The sequence below is a fragment of the Bufo bufo genome, chromosome 3 (genome assembly GCF_905171765.1).
Source record: "Bufo bufo chromosome 3, aBufBuf1.1, whole genome shotgun sequence".
In the NCBI taxonomy this organism is placed as follows: Eukaryota; Metazoa; Chordata; class Amphibia; order Anura; family Bufonidae; genus Bufo; species Bufo bufo.
Window position 1 is genome coordinate 8737469 of NC_053391.1, and position 21488 is coordinate 8758956.

General features: G+C 48.1%; 1 protein-coding gene across 6 annotated transcripts in view; it reads left to right on the top strand.

Moving 5' to 3' along the window:
- GRAMD1C (GRAM domain containing 1C) overlaps positions 1-21488 on the top strand; it is a 182737-nt gene that overhangs the window by 128758 nt on the left and 32491 nt on the right. For all 6 annotated transcript variants that reach the window (XM_040422874.1, XM_040422879.1, XM_040422878.1 and 3 more), the window contains 9 exons: positions 14575-14693; positions 14987-15110; positions 15701-15893; positions 17165-17305; positions 17452-17570; positions 19098-19240; positions 19356-19459; positions 19866-20042; positions 21108-21165. In XM_040422874.1, the coding sequence (XP_040278808.1) occupies positions 14575-14693; positions 14987-15110; positions 15701-15893; positions 17165-17305; positions 17452-17570; positions 19098-19240; positions 19356-19459; positions 19866-20042; positions 21108-21165 (1178 nt within the window). The remainder of the gene's footprint in view (positions 1-14574; positions 14694-14986; positions 15111-15700; positions 15894-17164; positions 17306-17451; positions 17571-19097; positions 19241-19355; positions 19460-19865; positions 20043-21107; positions 21166-21488) is intronic.

Below are 21488 nucleotides of genomic sequence, written 5' to 3' on the forward strand. Positions count from 1 at the left end.
GTCACTTGTGGGGTAGTTATACTGCCCTGGCAATTTAGGGGCCCTAATGTGTGGTAAGTAGTTTGAAATCAAAATGTGTAAAAAATGGCCGGTGAAATCCTAAAGGTGCTCTTTGGAATGTGGGCCCCTTTGCCCACCTAGGCTGCAAAAAAGTGTCACACATGTGGTATCGCCGGACTCAGGAGAAGTTGGGCAATGTGTTTTGGGGTGTCATTTTACATATACCCATGCTGGGTGAGAGAAATATCTCGGCAAAAGACAACTTTTCCCATTTTTTTATACAAAGTTGTCATTTGACCAAGATATTTATCTCACCCAGCATTGGTATATGTAAAATGACACCGCAAAACACATTCCCCACCTTCTCCTGAGTACAGAGATACCAAATGTGTGACACTTTTTTGCAGCCTAGGTGGGCAAAGGGGCCCACATTCCAAAGAGCACCTTTAGGATTTCACAGGTCATTTTTTACACATTTTGATTTCAAACTACTTACCACACATTAGGGCCCCTAGAATGCCAGGGCAGTATAACTACCCCACAAGTGACCCCCTTTTGGAAAGAAGACACCCCAAGGTATTTCGTGATGGGCATAGTGAGTTCATGGAAGTTTTTATTTTTTGTCACAAGTTAGTGGAATATGAGACTTTGTAAGGAAAAAAATAAATAAAATAAATCATAATTTTCCGCTAACTTGTGACAAAAAATAAAAAATTCTAGGAACTCGCCATGCCCCTCACAGAATACCTTGGGGTGTCTTCTTTCCAAAATGGGGTCACTTGTGGGGCAGTTATACTGCCCTGGCAATTTAGGGGCCCTAATGTGTGGGAAGTATTTTGAAATCAAAATGTGTAAAAAATGACCTGTGAAATCCTAAAGGTGCTCTTTGGAATGTGGGCCCCTTTGCCCACCTAGGCTGCAAAAAAGTATCACACATGTGGTATCGCCGTACTCAGGAGAAGTTGGGCAATGTGTTTTGGGGTGTCATTTTACATATACCCATGCTGGGTGAGAGAAATATCTCGGCAAAAGACAACTTTTCCCATTTTTTTATACAAAGTTGGCATTTGACCAAGATATTTATCTCACCCAGCATGGGTATATGTAAAATGACACCCCAAAACACATTGCCCAACTTCTCCTGAGTACGGCGATACCACATGTGTGACACTTTTTTGCAGCCTAGATGCGCAAAGGGGCCCAAATTCCTTTTATGAGGGCATTTTTAGACATTTGGATCCCAGACTTCTTCTCACGCTTTAGGGCCCCTAAAATGCCAGGGCAGTATAAATACCCCACATGTGACCCCATTTTGGAAAGAAGACACCCCAAGGTATTCAATGAGGGGCATGGCGAGTTGATAGAATTTTTTTTTTTTGGCACAAGTTAGCGGAAATTGATTTTTTTTTTTTTTTCTCACAAAGTCTCCCTTTCTGCTAACTTGGGACAAAAATTTCAGTCTTTCATGGACTCAATATGCCCCTCACGGAATACCTTGGGGTGTCTTCTTTCCGAAATGGGGTCACATGTGGGGTATTTATACTGCCCTGGAATTCTAGGGGCCCTAAAGCGTGAGAAGAAGTCTGGAATATAAATGTCTAAAAAGTTTTACACATTTGGATTCCGTGAGGGGTATGGTGAGTTCATATGAGATTTTATTTTTTGACACAAGTTAGTGGAATATGAGACTTTGTAAGAAAAAAATAAATAAAAAATTTCCGCTAACTTGGGCCAAAAAAATGTCTGAATGGAGCCTTACAGGGGGGTGATCAATGACAGGGGGGTGATCAATGACAGGGGGGTGAGCAGGGAGTCTATATGGGGTTATCAACCCCCGGTCATTGATCACCCCCCTGTAAGGCTCCATTCAGATGTCCGTATGTGTTTTGCGGATCCGATCCATGTATCCGTGGATCCGTAAAAAACATACGGACGTCTGAATAGAGCCTTACAGGGGGGTGATCAATGACAGGGGGGTGATCAATGACAGGGGGGTGATCAGGGAGTCTATATGGGGTGATCACCCCCCGGTCATTGATCACCCCCCTGTAGGGCTCCATTCAGATGTCCGTATGTGTTTTGCGGATCCGATCCATGTATCTGTGGATCCGTAAAAAACATACGGACGTCTGAATGGAGCCTGACAGGGGGGTGATCAATGACAGGGGGGTGATCAGGGAGTCTATATGGGGTGATCACCCCCCTGTCATTGATCACCCCCCTGTAAGGCTCCATTCAGATGTCCGTATGTGTTTTGTGGATCCGATCCATGTATCCGTGGATCCGTAAAAAACATACGGATGTCTGAATGGAGCCTTACAGGGGGGTGATCAATGACAGGGGGTTGATCAATGACAGGGGGGTGATCAGGGAGTCTATATGGGGTGATCACCCCCTGTCATTGATCACCCCCCTGTAAGGCTCCATTCAGATGTCCGTATGTGTTTTGCGGATCCGATCCATGTATCCGTGGATCCGTAAAAAACATACGGACGTCTGAATAGAGCCTTACAGGGGGGTGAGCAATGACAGGGGGGTGATCAATGACAGGGGGGTGATCAGGGAGTCTATATGGGGTGATCAGGGGTGAATAAGGGGTTAATAAGTGACAGGGAGGGGGTGTAGTGTAGTGGTGTTTGGTGCTACTTATTACTGAGCTGCCTGTGTCCTATGGTGGTCGATCCAAGCAAAGGGGACCACCAGAGGACCAGGTAGCAGGTATATTAGACGCTGTTATCAAAACAGCGTCTAATATACCTGTTAGGGGTTAAAAAAAAATCGCATCTCCAGCCTGCCAGCGAACGATCGCCGCTGGCAGGCTGGAGATCAACTCTCTTACCTTCCGATCCTGTGAACGCGCGCACCTGTGTGTGCGCGTTCACAGCAAATCTCGCGTCTCGAGAGATGACGCGTATATGCGTGACTGTGCGCAGAGCTGCCGCCTCCGGAACGCGATCCTGCGGTCCGGAGGCAGTTAATTTCAGTGAGGTCTTGTAGCACCGGGGCTAACACTGGCGATAGGGCTTGTTGTAGAAACTGGCGTGAGATGGGCGCTGGGTTGTTTGGATACCCCCCAACGTCCTGGTCTGAGGAGGCACCGTCAGCTCCTTCAGTGTCGTGCGCCCAGTCCTCGTGTTCAGACGGTGCCATCTTGTTAGAGCTTGCAGCCAGGGCTCTCTTATTTAGATATTTCTCCATGTCCTGAGCTCCTCGGACTTGTTTAGGAGGTTCTGGCTTGTCTCTGGGAATACACCTTCCAACTTTTCCCATTCTTTGACTGGCTAGGTAGCGGAATTTACCAGTTTGCAGGGACACAAGGAGAGGAGATCTCTCACATGCGTCTGACTCGGAAGGCAGTCAGGCTCCGGCCCCGTAGTAGTTATATTCTTGTATATAGTAGGCAGTATTATAGTAGTTATATTCTTGTACATACAGGGAGTGCAGAATTATTAGGCAAGTTGTATTTTTGAGGATTAATTTTATTATTGAACAACAACCATGTTCTCAATGAACCCAAAAAATTCATTAATATCAAAGCTGAATATTTTTGGAAGTAGTTTTTAGTTTGTTTTTAGTGTTAGCTATTTTAGGGGGATATCTGTGTGTGCAGGTGACTATTACTGTGCATAATTATTAGGCAACTTAACAAAAAACAAATATATACCCATTTCAATTATTTATTTTTACCAGTGAAACCAATATAACATCTCAACATTCACAAATATACATTTCTGACATTCAAAAACAAAACAAAAACAAATCAGTGACCAATATAGCCACCTTTCTTTGCAAGGACACTCAAAAGCCTGCCATCCATGGATTCTGTCAGTGTTTTGATCTGTTCACCATCAACATTGCGTGCAGCAGCAACCACAGCCTCCCAGACACTGTTCAGAGAGGTGTACTGTTTTCCCTCCTTGGAAATCTCACATTTGATGATGGACCACAGGTTCTCAATGGGGTTCAGATCAGGTGAACAAGGAGGCCATGTCATTAGATTTTCTTCTTTTATACCCTTTCTTGCCAGCCACGCTGTGGAGTACTTGAACCCGTGTGATGGAGCATTGTCCTGCATGAAAATCATGTTTTTCTTGAAGGATGCAGACTTCTTCCTGTACCACTGCTTGAAGAAGGTGTCTTCCAGAAACTGGCAGTAGGACTGGGAGTTGAGCTTGACTCCATCCCCAACCCGAAAAGGCCCCACAAGCTCATCTTTGATGATACCAGCCCAAACCAGTACTCCACCTCCACCTTGCTGGCGTCTGAGTCGGACTGGAGCTCTCTGCCCTTTACCAATCCAGCCACGGGCCCATCCATCTGGCCCATCAAGACTCACTCTCATTTCATCAGTCCATAAAACCTTAGAAAAATCAGTCTTGAGATATTTCTTGGCCCAGTCTTGACGTTTCAGCTTGTGTGTCTTGTTCAGTGGTGGTCGTCTTTCAGCCTTTCTTACCTTGGCCATGTCTCTGAGTATTGCACACCTTGTGCTTTTGGGCACTCCAGTGATGTTGCAGCTCTGAAATATGGCCAAACTGGTGGCAAGTGGCATCTTGGCAGCTGCACGCTTGACTTTTCTCAGTTCATGGGCAGTTATTTTGCGCCTTGGTTTTTCCACACGCTTCTTGTGACCCTGTTGACTATTTTGAATGAAACGCTTGATTGTTCGATGATCACGCTTCAGAAGCTTTGCAATTTTAAGAGTGCTGCATCCCTCTGCAAGATATCTCACTATTTTTGACTTTTCTGAGCCTGTCAAGTCCTTCTTTTGACCCATTTTGCCAAAGGAAAGGAAGTTGCCTAATAATTATGCACACCTAATATAGGGTGTTGATGTCATTAGACCACACCCCTTCTCATTACAGAGATGCACATCACCTAATATGCTTAATTGGTAGTAGGCTTTCGAGCCTATACAGCTTGGAGTAAGACAACATGCATAAAGAGGATGATGTGGTCAAAATACTCATTTGCCTAATAATTCTGCACGCAGTGTAGGAGCAGTATTATAGTAGTTATATTCTTGTACATAGGAGGCAGTATTATAGTAGTTATATTCTTGTACATAGGAGCAGTATTATAGTAGTTATATTCTTGTACATAGGAGCAGTATTATAGTAGTTATATTCTTGTACATAGGAGCAGTATTATAGGAGTTATATTCTTGTACATAGGAGGCAGTATTATAGTAGTTATATTCTTGTACATAGGAGGCAGTATTATAGTAGTTATATTCTTGTACATAGGAGGCAGTATTATAGTAGTTATATTCTTGTACATAGGAGCAGTATTATAGTAGTTATATTCTTGTACATAGGAGCAGTATTATAGTAGATATATTCTTGTATATAGGAGCAGTATTATAGTAGTTATATTCTTGCACATAGGAGCAGTATTATAGTAGTTATATTCTTGTACATAGGAGCAGTATTATAGTAGTTATATTCTTGTACATAGGAGCAGTATTATAGTAGTTATATTCTTGTACATAGGAGCAGTATTATAGTAGTTATATTCTTGTACATAGGAGCAGTATTATAGTAGTTATATTCTTGTACATAGGAGCAGTATTATAGTAGTTATATTCTTGTACATAGGGGGCAGTATTATAGTAGTTATATTCTTGTATATAGTAGACAGTATTATAGTAGTTATATTCTTGTACATAGGAGCAGTATTATAGTAGTTATATTCTTGTACATAGGAGGCAGTATTATAGTAGTTATATTCTTGTACATAGGAGGCAGTATTATAGTAGTTATATTCTTGTACATAGGAGCAGTATTATAGTAGTTATATTCTTGTACATAGGAGCAGTATTATAGTAGTTATATTCTTGTATATAGTAGACAGTATTATAGTAGTTAGATTCTTGTATATAGAAGGCAGTATTATAGTAGTTATATTCTTGTACATAGGAGCAGTATTATAGTAGTTATATTCTTGTACATAGGAGCAGTATTATAGTAGTTATATTCTTGTACATAGGAGGCAGTATTATAGTAGTTATATTCCTGTACATAGGAGCAGTATTATAGTAGTTATATTCCTGTACATAGGAGAAGTATTATAGTAGTTATATTCTTGTACATAGGAGCAGTATTATAGTAGTTATATTCTTGTACATAGGAGGCAGTATTATAGTAGTTATATTCTTGTACATAGGAGCAGTATTACAGTAGTTATATTCTTGTACATAGGAGCAGTATTATAGTAGTTACATTCTTGTACATAGGAGCAGTATTATAGTAGTTATATTCTTGTACATAGGAGCAGTATTATAGTAGTTATATTCTTGTACATAGGAGGCAGTATTATAGTAGTTATATTCTTGTACATAGGAGGCAGTATTATAGTAGTTATATTCTTGTACATAGGAGCAGTATTATAGTAGTTACATTCTTGTACATAGGAGCAGTATTATAGTAGTTATATTCTTGTACATAGGAGCAGTATTACAGTAGTTATATTCTTGTACATAGGAGCAGTATTATAGTAGTTACATTCTTGTACATAGGAGCAGTATTATAGTAGTTATATTCTTGTACATAGGAGCAGTATTATAGTAGTTATATTCTTGTACATAGGAGGCAGTATTATAGTAGTTATATTCTTGTACATAGGAGGCAGTATTATAGTAGTTATATTCTTGTACATAGGAGCAGTATTACAGTAGTTATATTCTTGTACATAGGAGCAGTATTATAGTAGTTATATTCTTGTACATAGGAGCAGTATTATAGTAGTTATATTCTTGTACATAGGAGCAGTATTATAGTAGTTATATTCTTGTACATAGGAGGCAGTATTATAGTAGTTATATTCTTGTACATAGGAGCAGTATTACAGTAGTTATATTCTTGTACATAGGAGCAGTATTATAGTAGTTATATTCTTGTACATAGGAGCAGTATTATAGTAGTTATATTCTTGTACATAGGAGCAGTATTATAGTAGTTACATTCTTGTACATAGGAGTCAGTACGTTCTGTCTGAAGCGCTGTCCCTTTAAGAGTCACTTCACCTGTTCACTGGGTGTGGGTGTGATCACTCTCTCAGGTTTGGCAGTGCTTCCCTCTGGTGTTCTGTGCACTAGGAAGTTCAATCATAACATTAGATAGTGAGAGATCAGGATCTGGTGGAGGATCTCACCTCGCTGACCCCTCTGCTCTGCTGACCAGGTGAGTGGTTCTGCCTGTATTATACCCTGTCCTGGGGGACCCTACCCCAGCCTGTGTGTGTTACTGGACCCTGCAGTCACATGTGGAGACCCCGGCAGGTGGGTATGAGGGTGTGCCCTGCCTGGCAGCTCTCAGGCTGGTAACTCCAGCCCAGCACAGGAACCATCCTCCTCTGCAGGTTGCAGGATTTCCGGCTGCTGCTTTATTGCACAGGATAAGGCTGTGGAGAAAGTCCTGTAAATGTTTCTGGATGGGGAGGGATCTGCGTGCAGCCGCTGCTCTCTGTACTGGGGCCACAGGTGAGACCGAGCGCCTCTATGTTCAATGCCCGAGGGGATTCACCAAAGCGTTCCATAGAGTCACTGATTTTGGTGCATGCCATATTTGTGCTAAAATTCGTTATTTTTCATTCCTGTGGCGTGTGAGGAGGCGCGGGCCAGAAAAAGGTGAAAAAGTGGCGCAAAGATTAAGTTTTCCGGCTTCTGAATTCATTAAGCGCCTCATTTGGATAAGTTTGGCGCCTTCTCTGTGAACAAACGTCAGTTTAGTAAATCTCCCCCTTTGTGTTACTATCATCAAGATTTTTGCTTGCTGTCAATGAATGTAACATTAATTCCCTACAGACCTGTCTTATTGTGTGCTACTTGCACAGCTGAAGGTTTGTTACTAGTGTTGAGCGAACCTGTTTTTTAAGTTCTGCGTCCAAAGTTCGGGATCCCGTTATGGATTACAAATTCCGTTATGGTCCGTGGTAGCAGAATCCATATCCGGGTTCTTCGATAACCCGAACTTTGAACGCAGAACTTAAAAAACAAGTTCGCTCAACACTATTTGTTTCAATTGTTTCCAGTATACATGACCCTCTGCGATGGAAACACAGATCTCTCCTGTTCTGATAGTTTGTTACAGTGTATCAGTCTGGAGTTGGGGATGAGTGAATGTGAATATGAATGTTACCATTTGCTGACAGCAAGTAGAGATATGGAAAATGGTGAAAGTTGAAATGCAAAATGTATGAGAACGTTGCAGGAGTTGGGTTTTCAGGTGCGTCTCCATCCATTATGTCGCCGCTCGTCCATCCCCCATCAGCCTCTCGGAGGAGATGAAGCTTTAGTCTGGACATTTGGGTCAGGTCCCTCTTAAAGGCAGCCATAAACGTGGAGTCTGATCCGCAGGCAGGGGTGCACCTCGCCTTTCTGCTGCCTGAGGCGAAGAATGAAACGGCTTCCTTCCCCTCTTCCCAATGCCAATCTCTTAACCGAACCCCTTCGCTTCAGCCCATGGCCCTTCGGCTGCCCCCCTCTTGCCCCTTCCTGGTGCTGCCCGAGGCGCTCGCCTCATTGGTGGTGCGCCCCTGGCCGGAGGAGCCGAGCAGATCGATCTATGGTTTATGGGAAAAGATTTATTCATTGAATCCTTGTTATGTTTAGGAGTCCGGTAGGCGGTTCCTGTATGAGTAGAACCACCCACTGGACTCCTGAGCACGTCGGGACCCCAGAACTCCTTCGTCGAGGACGACATAAAAGCACCCGTGCAACAAAATGTCGTTGCGTGGGCGATTTATAAGGTGCCTTGTTTGCAACTTGTTTTACGCCAAACTGACGTGGTTAATAACCCCCATTCTGCATTGCCTAGCCGTGGCCTAATCTCCGTGGACTCGTGTCGTGTCACTTATTTGTGATTTTGGAGCCGACACGTAAGGAGAGGGTTCAGTCACACAAAGTGTCATCGTTGCTAGGTAACAGCCTGTACGGTTTTGTAGGACGGTGCCGCATTCCATGTGCGCCACAAACGGAATCAAACAGTGGCAGATATTGGCGCACGTGTTTGCACAGAAATGTTTCATCTTTTTGCATTGTATGCTAGAAACGTGGACGGATCAATTAGTCGCACTTCAGGTTTAGCAAAATCTTAACGCTGGGTTGGGGAGGGGCCGTGTACGAAAAGTAACAAAGGGTCATGTTTAAAGGTGCGCCAAACTTATCGACATTTCATACATTTCATCCAGATAAGGGCTCATGCGCACGAACATATTTTCTTTCCTTGTCTGTTCCGTTTAGTTTTTTTGCGGATTGTGTGCGGAACCATTCACTTCAATGGGTCCACAATAAGATTTTGCCATGGTTTCATCCTAGGGGTGCCGCGGTTTCAGAGGGATTGTTCACCCCTTTTCTGCAAAACTCCAAAAGACTTGGACCCCTTTACCTGATCTCCGCCCCTGGGTTCCGGCTCCATCGCTCCCCCTCGGACGCCGCAGGTCTCCGCTGTCCCCATGTCAATATACAGTTTGATGCGGGTCACGTGGCCGCTGCAACCAGACATGTCCCGCCTGCATCACATGACCCAGTGACATGATGCATGGGTGACATGTTACCACTGTGGCCAGCCATTGGCTGCAGTGGCCATGTGACCCACTTTATACCGGAGGAGACCCAAGATCTGCTGCAGCCCACCGATGGGGATCAGGTAAATACGAGTCTGATTGTGGACCCCACCATTCTGGGGGGGGGGGGGGGTCTGCAGAAAAGGTCCCCAAAGATAAGCAACCCCTTTAAGATCTTAACTGTAAATGAAGCTACAGTTGTGGAATCCATTTCAGATTGAGATTTAGTGGATTTCAGCTTCTGGATGTAAACAATAATTTCCCCATGCATTGACAGCAAGCAGAGATCTTGACGCGATCCGTAATAAAGTGTTATGTACGGAAGACTGATTCAGCACTGAGATTTCAGTCACCTCAAGGTCCTTGCGAATGGCCACCTCCTGTCTCTTTACAAGCTCTGTCCCTCCTCCATGCTTTACACTGCAGCTCTGCATGTTCGGATCGACTGCTGAGTATGAGCAGGAGCTCAGCAGGACGTCAGTAGACGGAGACATCTACTTCTGTGCCTACAGGTTCCTGAGATGCAGGTGCGCTGCAGGTTGCGGTCTCAAGTAGAGGTTAAGTCGTCGCTTTGTTGCAGAACTTTCCCGACCGCATTCCTCGGATAGCATTAGACGGCCGCATACTGTACCGTGTAATCGCACCCGCATGCCTCACTTGATTAGGGCGTTGTTTTCATGCTACTGTACTTTTCCCATCATGCTTCACAGCAGAGAGGGTACCAGCAGGGGGCAGCACGGAGGTGTGAGATCAGTGCTTAGAGGAAAGCAGCCATCGGTGCAGCTCTGGAGGCGTCTGGAGTAGAAGATGAAGGGTACGAACCAAGCAGATGTCCATCAAAATAGAAACTGGTTCGGACCTAATGTGTCTCACAGCTGAGGGTTTGTTACAATTGTATCCAGTCTAGACGATGCCCTGTGAGGCGCACAAACCTCTCTCCTGTCCGGAAATTGTTACAGTGTATCAGCTTCGCTCGCAGAGGATCCATTTGTAACGAGCTGTGAGAAGGATTGCACTGGTGCGGGGGTAACGCGCCGCGTGGTTTAAACCGCTTCCCGCACGGAACACCTGTGACGCTGATGTTTAACCCCTCAGATGCCACAGTCAGTACTGACGACTGCATCTAAGTGGTTTTGTAGAGGGCGGGAGCCTTGTCTGCAAACCCAACAGCGCCCCCACGGCAGGAGCTCGGTTTTTGCGCTACATGGCGGTATGACCTGCTGCTGACGAGCTCAGGACGGAGTCGGCAGACTTGTCATCCGTGATTCATATCCTCATTCCCTTCTCCCTGTGGAGCGCTCCTTTACCGTCAACCGTTTATTATAAGGGTTATTATTGTTCCCCCTCCTCCGCTAATTACATACAGAGAGGATAGTCACACACGAGAGGAGAGATTTAAAGGAGAAGTACAGCCAAAAATCTGAAAAGTCATTTCATTAGCGGTGTGGTCATGTGATTGTATCATGTGACCGGAAACCAGCGAATGACAGAGTTGTCCGCCCTCTGAGGGGGGAAGCGGAACATGATCCGTATTTGCCCCATCATTTTCAGTGGGGCAGCAGGTTCCTGGTGTCTGCCCCTTTAACCCCTCTGTAGCCCCCACAGCAGCGGTCGGAATGGGCCCTTATGCCCGGGCTGATGCCTAATCAGATGCCAACTCTGGCGGGAAATGAGTGCAGTGGGATCAGAGCTGCGGGATTTGGCTTCTGCAGAGTCAACGAGACCAAAGGTCGAGATGTGCAGCAGTAAATGATCCACCACTCTGATGAAACTACAACTCCCAGCATGCACTGCTCTGTGTAAATATCAGATTTTCCTGTATTTCAGCAGAATTGTGGCTTCGGATGTAAGGTCCCATTCACCGGCAGGTGATTCCCATCTGGTGGCCTCGGTCTAGCCCCGGATGGACATCCCTACTGGTTAGAAGGGTCCCTTACTGCTGGGACTTGAATGGGACTGAGCTGCACCTAGACCATGTGACCGAAGAACGTGATGTCACAGGCCCAGGAAGAGGCCTCGGCCACACTGGATCAGCTGATCGGTGCGGGTGTCGGGAGTCAGACCCTAGCGATCTGATATTGATGACCTATCCTGAGGGGTGGACACTTCCAGAAGAAGACCCCTTTAACTCTGTGTTTCTGCAAAGGCTTTAGTGGATCTCAGCTCGCCATAAAGATTTACTAATATCAGTACAGATTTTAGGACCTCCTTGGTCAGGGGAGATGAGCGTGGACCTGATGGTCCTGATCCGTCCTCCTGGCTCAGCTCCAGCGTAATACAGAGATCCGCGTCATGTGGATGCCACATTCACCTCTGAAATAACTATAAATATGAGGCATGATGCCGGCTGTCGGGAATGTGATCTCTTGTCCCTGGTACATGATAAAGGAATGTTCTAATTACTTCTCCCGGGAATCGTCACAATATCCCGGTTATTACACATTAACCGGTTCTTCTTGTCATCAGACGTTCCGGACGAGAGGATTCAGCTACAAAATGCATCACTTCATATAACTGCCAGCCATAATCTCATCTCCCTGTACCCTTCCCGATTCCCCCCTCTAACTGTCCGTATAGTCTCCCCGCGTCCCTCCTGTACTGTCCGTACAGTCTCCCCGCGTCCCTCCTGTACTGTCCGTATAGTATCCCCGCGTCCCTCCTGTACTGTCCGTATAGTATCCCCGCGTCCCTCCTGTACTGTCCGTATAGTATCCCCGCGTCCCTCCTGTACTGTCCGTATAGTATCCCCGCGTCCCTCCTGTACTGTCCGTATAGTCCCCCCGCGTCCCTCCTGTACTGTCCGTATAGTCTCCCCGCGTCCCTCCTGTACTGTCCGCTATAGTCTCCCCGCGTCCCTCCTGTACTGTCCGTATAGTCTCCCCGCGTCCCTCCTGTACTGTCCGCTATAGTCTCCCCGCGTCCCTCCTGTACTGTCCGTATAGTCTCCCCGCGTCCCTCCTGTACTGTCCGTATAGTCTCCCCGCGTCCCTCCTGTACTGTCCGTATAGTCTCCCCGCGTCCCTCCTGTACTGTCCGTATAGTCTCCCCGGGTCCCTCCTGTACTGTCCGCTATAGTCTCCCCGCGTCCCTCCTGTACTGTCCGTATAGTCTCCCCGCGTCCCTCCTGTACTGTCCGCTATAGTCTCCCCGCGTCCCTCCTGTACTGTCCGTATAGTCTCCCCGCGTCCCTCCTGTACTGTCCGCTATAGTCTCCCCGCGTCCCTCCTGTACTGTCCGCTATAGTCTCCCCGCGTCCCTCCTGTACTGTCCGTGTAGTCTCCCCGCGTCCCTCCTGTACTATCCGTATAGTCTCCCCGCGTCCCTCCTGTACTGCCGTATAGTCTCCCCGCGTCCCTCCTGTACTGCCGTATAGTCTCCCCGCGTCCCTCCTGTACTGCCGTATAGTCTCCCCGCGTCCCTCCTGTACTGTCCGTATAGTCTCCCCGCATCTTTCCAGTCTCTATCCCAGGATGTTTCCCCACATCCCTCTGGTCTCCATCCTGGGTAGTCCCCCAGCATCCTTCCTGTCTCTATCCCGGGTAGTCTCCCCACGTCCCTCCGGTCTCCATCCTGGGTAGTCTCCCGCATCCTTCCTGTCTCTATCCCAGGTAGTCTCCCTGCGTCCCTCCGGTCTCCATCCTGGGTAGTCTCCCGCATACTTCCTGTCTCCATCCTGGGTAGTCTCCCGCATCCTTCCTGTCTATATCCCAGGTAGTCTCCCCTCGTCCCTCCAGTCTACATCCTGGGTAGTCCCCCAGCATCCTTCCTGTCTCTATCCCAGGTAGTCTCCCTGCGTCCCTCCGGTCTCCATCCTGGGTAGTCTTCCCCAGCATCCTTCCTGTCTCTATCCCAGGTAGTCTCCCCGCATCCCTCCATTTTCCATCCCGGGTAGTCCCCCAGCATCCTTCCTGTCTCTATCCCGGGTAGTCTCCCCACGTCCCTCCGGTCTCCATCCTGGGTAGTCCCCCCGCATCCCTCCAGTCTCTATCCCGTGTAGTCCCCCCGCATCCCTCCAGTCTCTATCCCGTGTAGTCCCCCAGCATCCTTCCTGTCTCTATCCCGGGTAGTCCCTCAGCATCCTTCCTGTCTCTATTCCAGGTAGTCTCCCCGCGTCCCCCCAGTCTCCATCCTGGGTAGTCTCCCCACGTTCCCCCATTCTCCATCCTGGGTAGTCTCCCCGCATCCTTCCTGTCTCTATCCCGGGTAGTCTCCCTACGTCCCTCCGGTCTCCATCCTGGGTAGTCCCCCCGCATCCCTCCAGTCTCTATCCCGGGTAGTCCCCCAGCATCCTTCCTGTCTCTATCCCGGGTAGTCCCCCAGCATCCTTCCTGTCTCTATCCCAGGTAGTCTCCCTGCGTCCCTCCGGTCTCCATCCTGGGTAGTCCCCCAGCATCCTTCCTGTCTCTATCCCGGGTGGTCGCCCTGCTCCTTACATTACAGCACAGGCATACTCACTCTCTCTCTTGCTCCTTCCTTGTGTGGTCCATGTGGACCCTGGTAACGTGGTGGTAGACGCCTCACGTGTTCACTGTAACCTGGACTGTGGTCTATTGTTTACAACAGAGATTGGGGGAGGGGAGGCTCATGACTGAGCTGTTGCTAATTGGTGTAAACATGGGCTGGGGTCGTCTGGGGAGCCCCTTTACCATACCCCCAACTTTTTGGACGGTTAAAGAAGGACACTTATGGTTCATTGCGTGAAAGACCCTTTTTTTTGCATATCTATACACGTCAATAGTTTTCTCTTATGAAATGGCGCAAAAATAATCTGAATATAGAAATTTCTAAAATCCCAACTGCATCAAATAATGAAGTAATATACAAGGCGGGGCGTAGTATAGAGAGAGGAGCCGGACACACGCTCTACGGGTCAGTACTGTGAATGTAATTCTAGACCTCGGATCAAATAGAGGAACACTTGGGAGGTCAGCTGCGTATAGCATGTTGTATGTAAATGGCGTGTCTTTGGGGTGAGACCGGTATGAATGACCCTCTCGTGTGTTATTTCAGAGCCTCAGCAGGAAGGAGTTTTGGCAGCTGGTGCAGCAGAGCTATGGGACTGAACTGGGCTTGAATAATGAGGAAATGGACAATCTAACCCTGCCGCCAGAGGACGCCCCACCGCCCAGGTAAGAGGGTGGCTCGCTGCCATCATGTTTTTACATGCCTCTAGATTGTAAGCTCTGGTGGTCCAGGGATCTAATGGGGCTGTAGGCCTAAAGCTTGAGGCTGCACTACTGAGAAATGCATTGGTACCATGGAGGTCTGTGGCGGATCCAGATCTGGTCATGTATGAGGACATTGGTGGAGCTGGCGACATGTTCTCCTCAGGCCGGTCATTAAGCACACAGCTATAATTATAAGTAATTAGGCCAGGAATAAATGGCGTCCCTCCCGTGTGCCTGCCTCACTCTGTCCTTAGGACTCCAGGGAAGCCGGCCGCAGAAGACTCCACCGAGAAGTTGGAGAAGACCCCTAAAGGCGGATCGTTCACCAGAGATGTTGTGTCCCAGACAGAGACGGACTCGCTGAACCTCCTGCAGATGGTAAGATGTTCTGCCGAGACCGGGCACAGGGTGTCTGAGAGCAGCTGCTGTGTCGTATAGCAGAGCCCACATGGTAGTGTCGTATAGCAGAGCCCACATGGTAGTGTCGTATAGCAGAGCCCACATGGTAGTGTCGTATAGCAGAGCCCACGCGGTAGTGTCGTATAGCAGAGCCCACGCGGTAGTGTCGTATAGCAGAGCCCACATGGTAGTGTCGTATAGCAGAGCCCACATGGTAGTGTCGTATAGCAGAGCCCACGCGGTAGTGTCGTATAGCAGAGCCCACGCGGTAGTGTCGTATAGCAGAGCCCACGCGGTAGTGTCGTATAGCAGAGCCCACGCGGTAGTGTCGTATAGCAGAGCCCACGCGGTAGTGTCGTATAGCAGAGCCCACGCGGTAGTGTCGTATAGCAGAGCCCACGCGGTAGTGTCGTATAGCAGAGCCCACGCGGTAGTGTCGTATAGCAGAGCCCACGCGGTAGTGTCGTATAGCAGAGCCCACGCGGTAGCGTCGTATAGCAGAGCCCATATATTTGAAGGTTCTGATTACCAGTAGTCAGTAGTACTCACCTCTATTTACTTACCTCTAGATAACAGGCCAGACCCTGTCCGAAGAGGCTCAAGGGGAAAAGGCGGCAAGTAGAAGCCCCCAACTCAGCTCGAGCAGGAAGAGAAGCCTCCGGAGGCACATCGGGACCCCTGCCCTGGCCCTGGCCCTGGACCTCAACGGAAATGAAAACCAGCAGGCGGACAGGAGCACTGGCTCCGAATCTTCAGAGGAAGGTAAGGGTTAGGAGATCGACCACTGTGTCTCCTATCCTCCTCTGACTCAAAAAGTCGTTTCCTAGAGGATTATGTGTAAAGTAGGACAGTTTTATGTCCCCGGATAATTGTAAGTTACCTCCTGTATTATACTCCAGAGCTGCACTCACTATTCTGCTGGTGCAGTCACTGTGTACATACATTACTTATCCTGTACTCATCCTGAGTTACATCCTGTATTATACTCCAGAGCTGCACTCACTATTCTGCTGGTGCAGTCACTGTGTACATACATTACTTATCCTGTACTGATCCTGAGTTACATCCTGTATTATACTCCAGAGCTGCAGTCACTATTCTGCTGGTGCAGTCACTGTGCACATACATTACTTATCCTGTACTGATCCTGAGTTACATCCTGTATTATACTCCAGAGCTGCACTCACTATTCTGCTGGTGCAGTCACTGTGTACATACATTACTTATCCTGTACTGATCCTGAGTTGCATCCTGTATTATACTCCAGAGCTGCACTCACTATTCTGCTGGTGCAGTCAATGTGTACATACATTACTTATCCTGTACTGATCCTGAGTTACATCCTGTATTATACTCCAGAGCTGCACTCACTATTCTGCTGGTGCAGTCACTGTGTACATTACATTACTTATCCTGTACTGATCCTGAGTTACATCCTGTATTATACTCCAGAGCTGCACTCACTATTCTGCTGGTGCAGTCACTGTGTACATTACATTACTTATCCTGTACTGATCCTGAGTTGCATCCTGTATTATACTCCAGAGCTGCACTCACTATTCTGCTGGTGCAGTCAATGTGTACATACATTACTTATCCTGTACTGATCCTGAGTTACATCCTGTATTATACTCCAGAGCTGCACTCACTATTCTGCTGGTGCAGTCACTGTGTACATACATTACTTATCCTGTACTGATCCGGAGTTACATTCTGTATTATACTCCAGAGCTGCACTCACTATTCTGCTGGTGCAGTCACTGTGTACATACATTACTTATCCTGTACTGATCCTGAGTTACATCCTGTATTATACTCCAGAGCTGCACTCACTATTCTGCTGGTGCAGTCACTGTGTACATACATTACTTATCCTGTACTGATCCTGAGTTACATCCTGTATTATACTCCAGAGCTGCACTCACTATTCTGCTGGTGGAGTGACTATGTACGTACATGACAGGTCTCATCACTAGTTTTATTACAGGCAGGATGGAAATGCCCTTTAAGACATCTGACCATTGTTTTTACAGATGAGCGGCTTCAGGAGGAGCTGGTGGACGGCAGATTATACATTAACCGGGTCTTTAACATCAGCGCAGAGAGAATGTTTCAGCTTCTGTTCACACCATCGCACTTCATGCAGAAATTCTACTCGTCCAGGAAGGTGTTTGGTGAGTACAATCCTCCACCGGTCACACGCAGCTTGTGGCGCTGTCGGACGTGGCTGCCGCCCGGGCAGGAGGTGGATGCTGATGCAGATGGTGATTTGGACGCACACAGGGATTGCTCCTGAATCCTTCTCTTCTCCATCATTCAGACCTGGAGTCCTCCCCTTGGCAGCTCGACAGCAGCGGCAATCAGGCGAGGACCCTGACCTACACCATCACCATCAACAACCCGCTGATCGGGAAGTTCACCACAGCTACTGACAAACAGGTAAATCCGACGAGACCGCCACAACCTGAGGAGCGGCACGATGTCATATCGAGTCTGGACAGTGCGCTACCATGGGAACAGCCTGACACATTGTAACAAACAGGGCGGAGAGGGATTTGTGCTGTGATCAGCCTGCATAGAACTGTAACAAACCCTCAGCTGTGAGAAGTGTTAGGCCAGGATGGACAAGATTGCTTACATCATTCAATGACTGCAAGCAGAGAGCTTGGAAATGGTAAAGCATTGAAACATGAAGTATATTGTGCCACAAAGTTGTCACAAGATAAGTGTATGAGTCTGATTGGTGGGGGTCCGACCGCTGGGACGGCCACTAGTGACAAGAATAGGGGTTCTGTGCCCCCCGTATGAAGGGAGCGGTGGTCAAGCACGAGCGCTGCCGCTCTATTCACTGTCTATGGGACTGCAGAGACAGGTGAGCGCTGGGCTCTGCTACTCTCCCATACAGGTGACTGGAGCAGCAGTGCACACGCTCCGCTGCCACTACATTCATATGGGGGGGGTTGCTGTGGTCGGATACCAGGTGAAGTTTAAAACTTGTCACAACCCCTTTAGACTTTAAGATCTGGCCGTGTATATTGAGCGGGGGGAGGGGGCATCCTGTGCACTCAGTGTGTCGTCACTGTGTTTCAGCGCAGTAATGGAGCCGTCAGTCAGGTAAGTGCATTAAGTGTCCTCCAGTGAATAGGGGATCGATATAACCAGCTCCACACTCATGATGGTGGGCCGGCGCTGCTGCTTCCCTCCACAGTGACAGATCTTATAGACGTCCACTCCCTGCCACAGGCGGCGCTGTCTGCACTGCAGGGTCCAGTATGAACCCCCCCCCCCCCATCATATAGAGGATAAGGTCAGCGAGAGATCTGGATGCTGCAGACCATGCCGGGAATACAGCAATATAGCCAGCAGAGGGGTGAGCAGAGTTACACAATGGAAGGAGAAGGATCCTCCCAGCAGCACAGAGGATTTCAGGAGAGGAGTGTGCTGTTCTTGTGGAGGTCACAGGCTGAGAGTTACATAGTGGAAGGAGCAGGGTCCTCCCAGTAGCACAGAGGATTTCAGGAGAGGAGTGTGCTGTTCTTGTGGGGATCACAGGATGAGAGTTGCATAGTGGAAGGAGCAGGGTCCTCCCAGCAGAACAGAGGATTTCAGGAGAGGAGTGTACTGATCTTGTGGGGATCACAGGATGAGAGTTGCATAGTGGAAGGAGCAGGGTCCTCCCAGCAGCACAGAGGATTTCAGGAGAGGAGTGTGCTGATCTTGTGGAGGTCACAATATGAGTTACATAGTGGAAAGAGCAGGGTCACAGCAGCACAGAGGATTTCAGGAGAGGAGTGTGCTGATCTTGTGGGGATCACAGGATGAGAGTTGCATAGTGGAAGGAGCAGGGTCCTCCCAGCAGCACAGAGGATTTCAGGAGAGCACAGACTGAGTGTTATATTGTGGAAGCAGCCGGACAACCAGATATGTATTAGTATTTTTTGGAATATGACATTGCTTCCCTTTCAGATCCTGTTCAAAGACAGCCAGGAGGGCCAGTACTACTCTGTGGACACGGAGGTCTACACACACGACGTGCCGTACCACGACTACTTCTACACTGTGAACAAGTACTGTATATCCCGGGCCTCCAGACACAAGTGCAGGTTACGGTAAGTGCCCAGGCATGCCCTGCTAATATGGCAGCGCTGTGCTATTTCTGCTGGCTCCTCAGGGGCGTGGACTTGGGGAACTGTGCTGCTCTGATTGGTGCCGATCTGTCTACAGAGTTTGCACGGATGTGAAGTACAGAAAGCAGCCATGGGGTCTCATCAAGGCCTTCATCGAGAGGAACTCATGGAGCGGGCTGGATGATTACTTCAAACAGTTAGGTGAGTCCGTGAGAACAGATACTGTAGTATATGTCACCTGCAGTCCTATGTAACACTACAGATAACACAGTGATAACTGAGTACAGATACTGTAGTATATGTCACCTGCAGTCCTATGTAACACTACAGATAACACAGTGATAACTCTGTGAGTACAGATAATGTAGTAGATGTCACCTGCAGTCCTATGTAACACCACAGATAACACAGTGACAGCTCTCGGAGTACAGATAATGTAGTAGATGTCACCTGCAGTCCTATGTAACACCACAGATAACACAGTGATAACTCTCTGAGTACAGGTAATGTAGTAGAGGTCACCTGCAGTCCTATGTAACACCACAGATATCCAGTAGTACAGATGTAGCAGGGCTGCAGTTGACCCCTTTGTGAATACATTGTGCAGACTCGGATCTGGCGGCGCAGGAATCCGTGAGCGCGACGTTGCAGGAAAACAACAAATCTGCGAGTCTTAGACGGCGGAGACGGACGCTCAGCAGCAGCCCCGGGGATCTCCTGACCAAACATGGCTCCAAGCTGGATTCTGGGAAGAAGGGACTTGATACAAAGAGAGAGCACACAGGTAGCTCGCCTCCTGTTTGTAAGATTTATTTTTTGGTTTTCCAGGAACAGATGTTGTACAGATGTAGCAGAGCTGAATTTGTCTCCTCACTCTGTGTACGGGTAAATGGAGTCTGTGTGCTGCAATTTTGAGGAAAACACATAACAAACACCTGGTGATATTACAGCTGTGCCAAATAGTAAACTTGGCTCTGCTACATATATACAGGATAGACTCATCAGAGAACGGCTGCTTATATACCTCTGGATGTAAATACACAGAAAGTACAGTATGGCGGGTCACTGTATACACCACGGGGTTGTCTGGGGCTGAGCTGTATATACCACGGGGTTGTCTGGGGGGGCACTGTATATACCACGGGGTTGTCTGGGGGGGCACTATATATACCACGGGGTTGTCTGGGGGGGCACTATATATACCACGACGGTTGTCTGGGGGGGCACTATATATACCACGACGGTTGTCTGTGGCGGGCGCTGTATATACCATGGCGGTTGTCTGTGGCGGGCGCTGTATATACCATGGCAGTTGTCTGTGGCGGGCGCTGTATATACCATGGCAGTTGTCTGTGGCGGGCGCTGTATATACCACGGGGTTGTCTGGGGGGGCACTGTATATACCATGGGGTTGTCTGGGGGGCACTATATATACCACGGGGTTGTCTGGGGGGCACTATATATACCACGACGGTTGTCTGGGGGGGCACTGTATAAACCACAGGGTTGTCTGGGGGGGGCACTGTATATACCACGGGGTTGTCTGGGGGGGGCACTATATATACCACGGCGGTTTTCTGGGGGGCACTATATATACCACGACGGTTGTCTGGGGGGGCACTATATATACCACGACGGTTGTCTGGGGGGGCACTATATATACCACGACGGTTGTCTGTGGTGGGCGCTGTATATACCATGGCGGTTGTCTGTGGCGGGCGCTGTATATACCATGGTGGTTGTCTGTGGCGGGCGCTGTATATACCACGGCGGTTGTCTGTGGCGGGCGCTGTATATACCACGGCGGTTGTTTTTTTGTTTTTTTTCTAATTGCCCTTTTTTTTCTTAGGGATAAGAAGAGATGGCGGATGGAGGAACTCCAGCATCATCATTGTAATGAGCGTCTTGTAAGTACCGAGTATGATGGCGATGTGGGACGCTGGGCTGAGGGGGGCTCCCATACCCCGTGCACATTTTGTGGACATGTTGGGGTGCACTGCCCACTGAAGTCTGTGGAGAGTAATGAAGTACAGGTCACCATTCTGATCTAGGGGATCTTCACATTTCAATATGTCTATGAAAAGGAGGCCTGACAGTGCATGCTGGGATTTGTAGTCTCCCAACAATAGCTATAGGTGGAGCAGAGGTCCCTGCAAGTCCTGCGCGCTAGTGGAAGGAACAGCGGAGCAATGCCGACCTGAAGTCAGAGGCGTTGTGAGCGGATGAGACG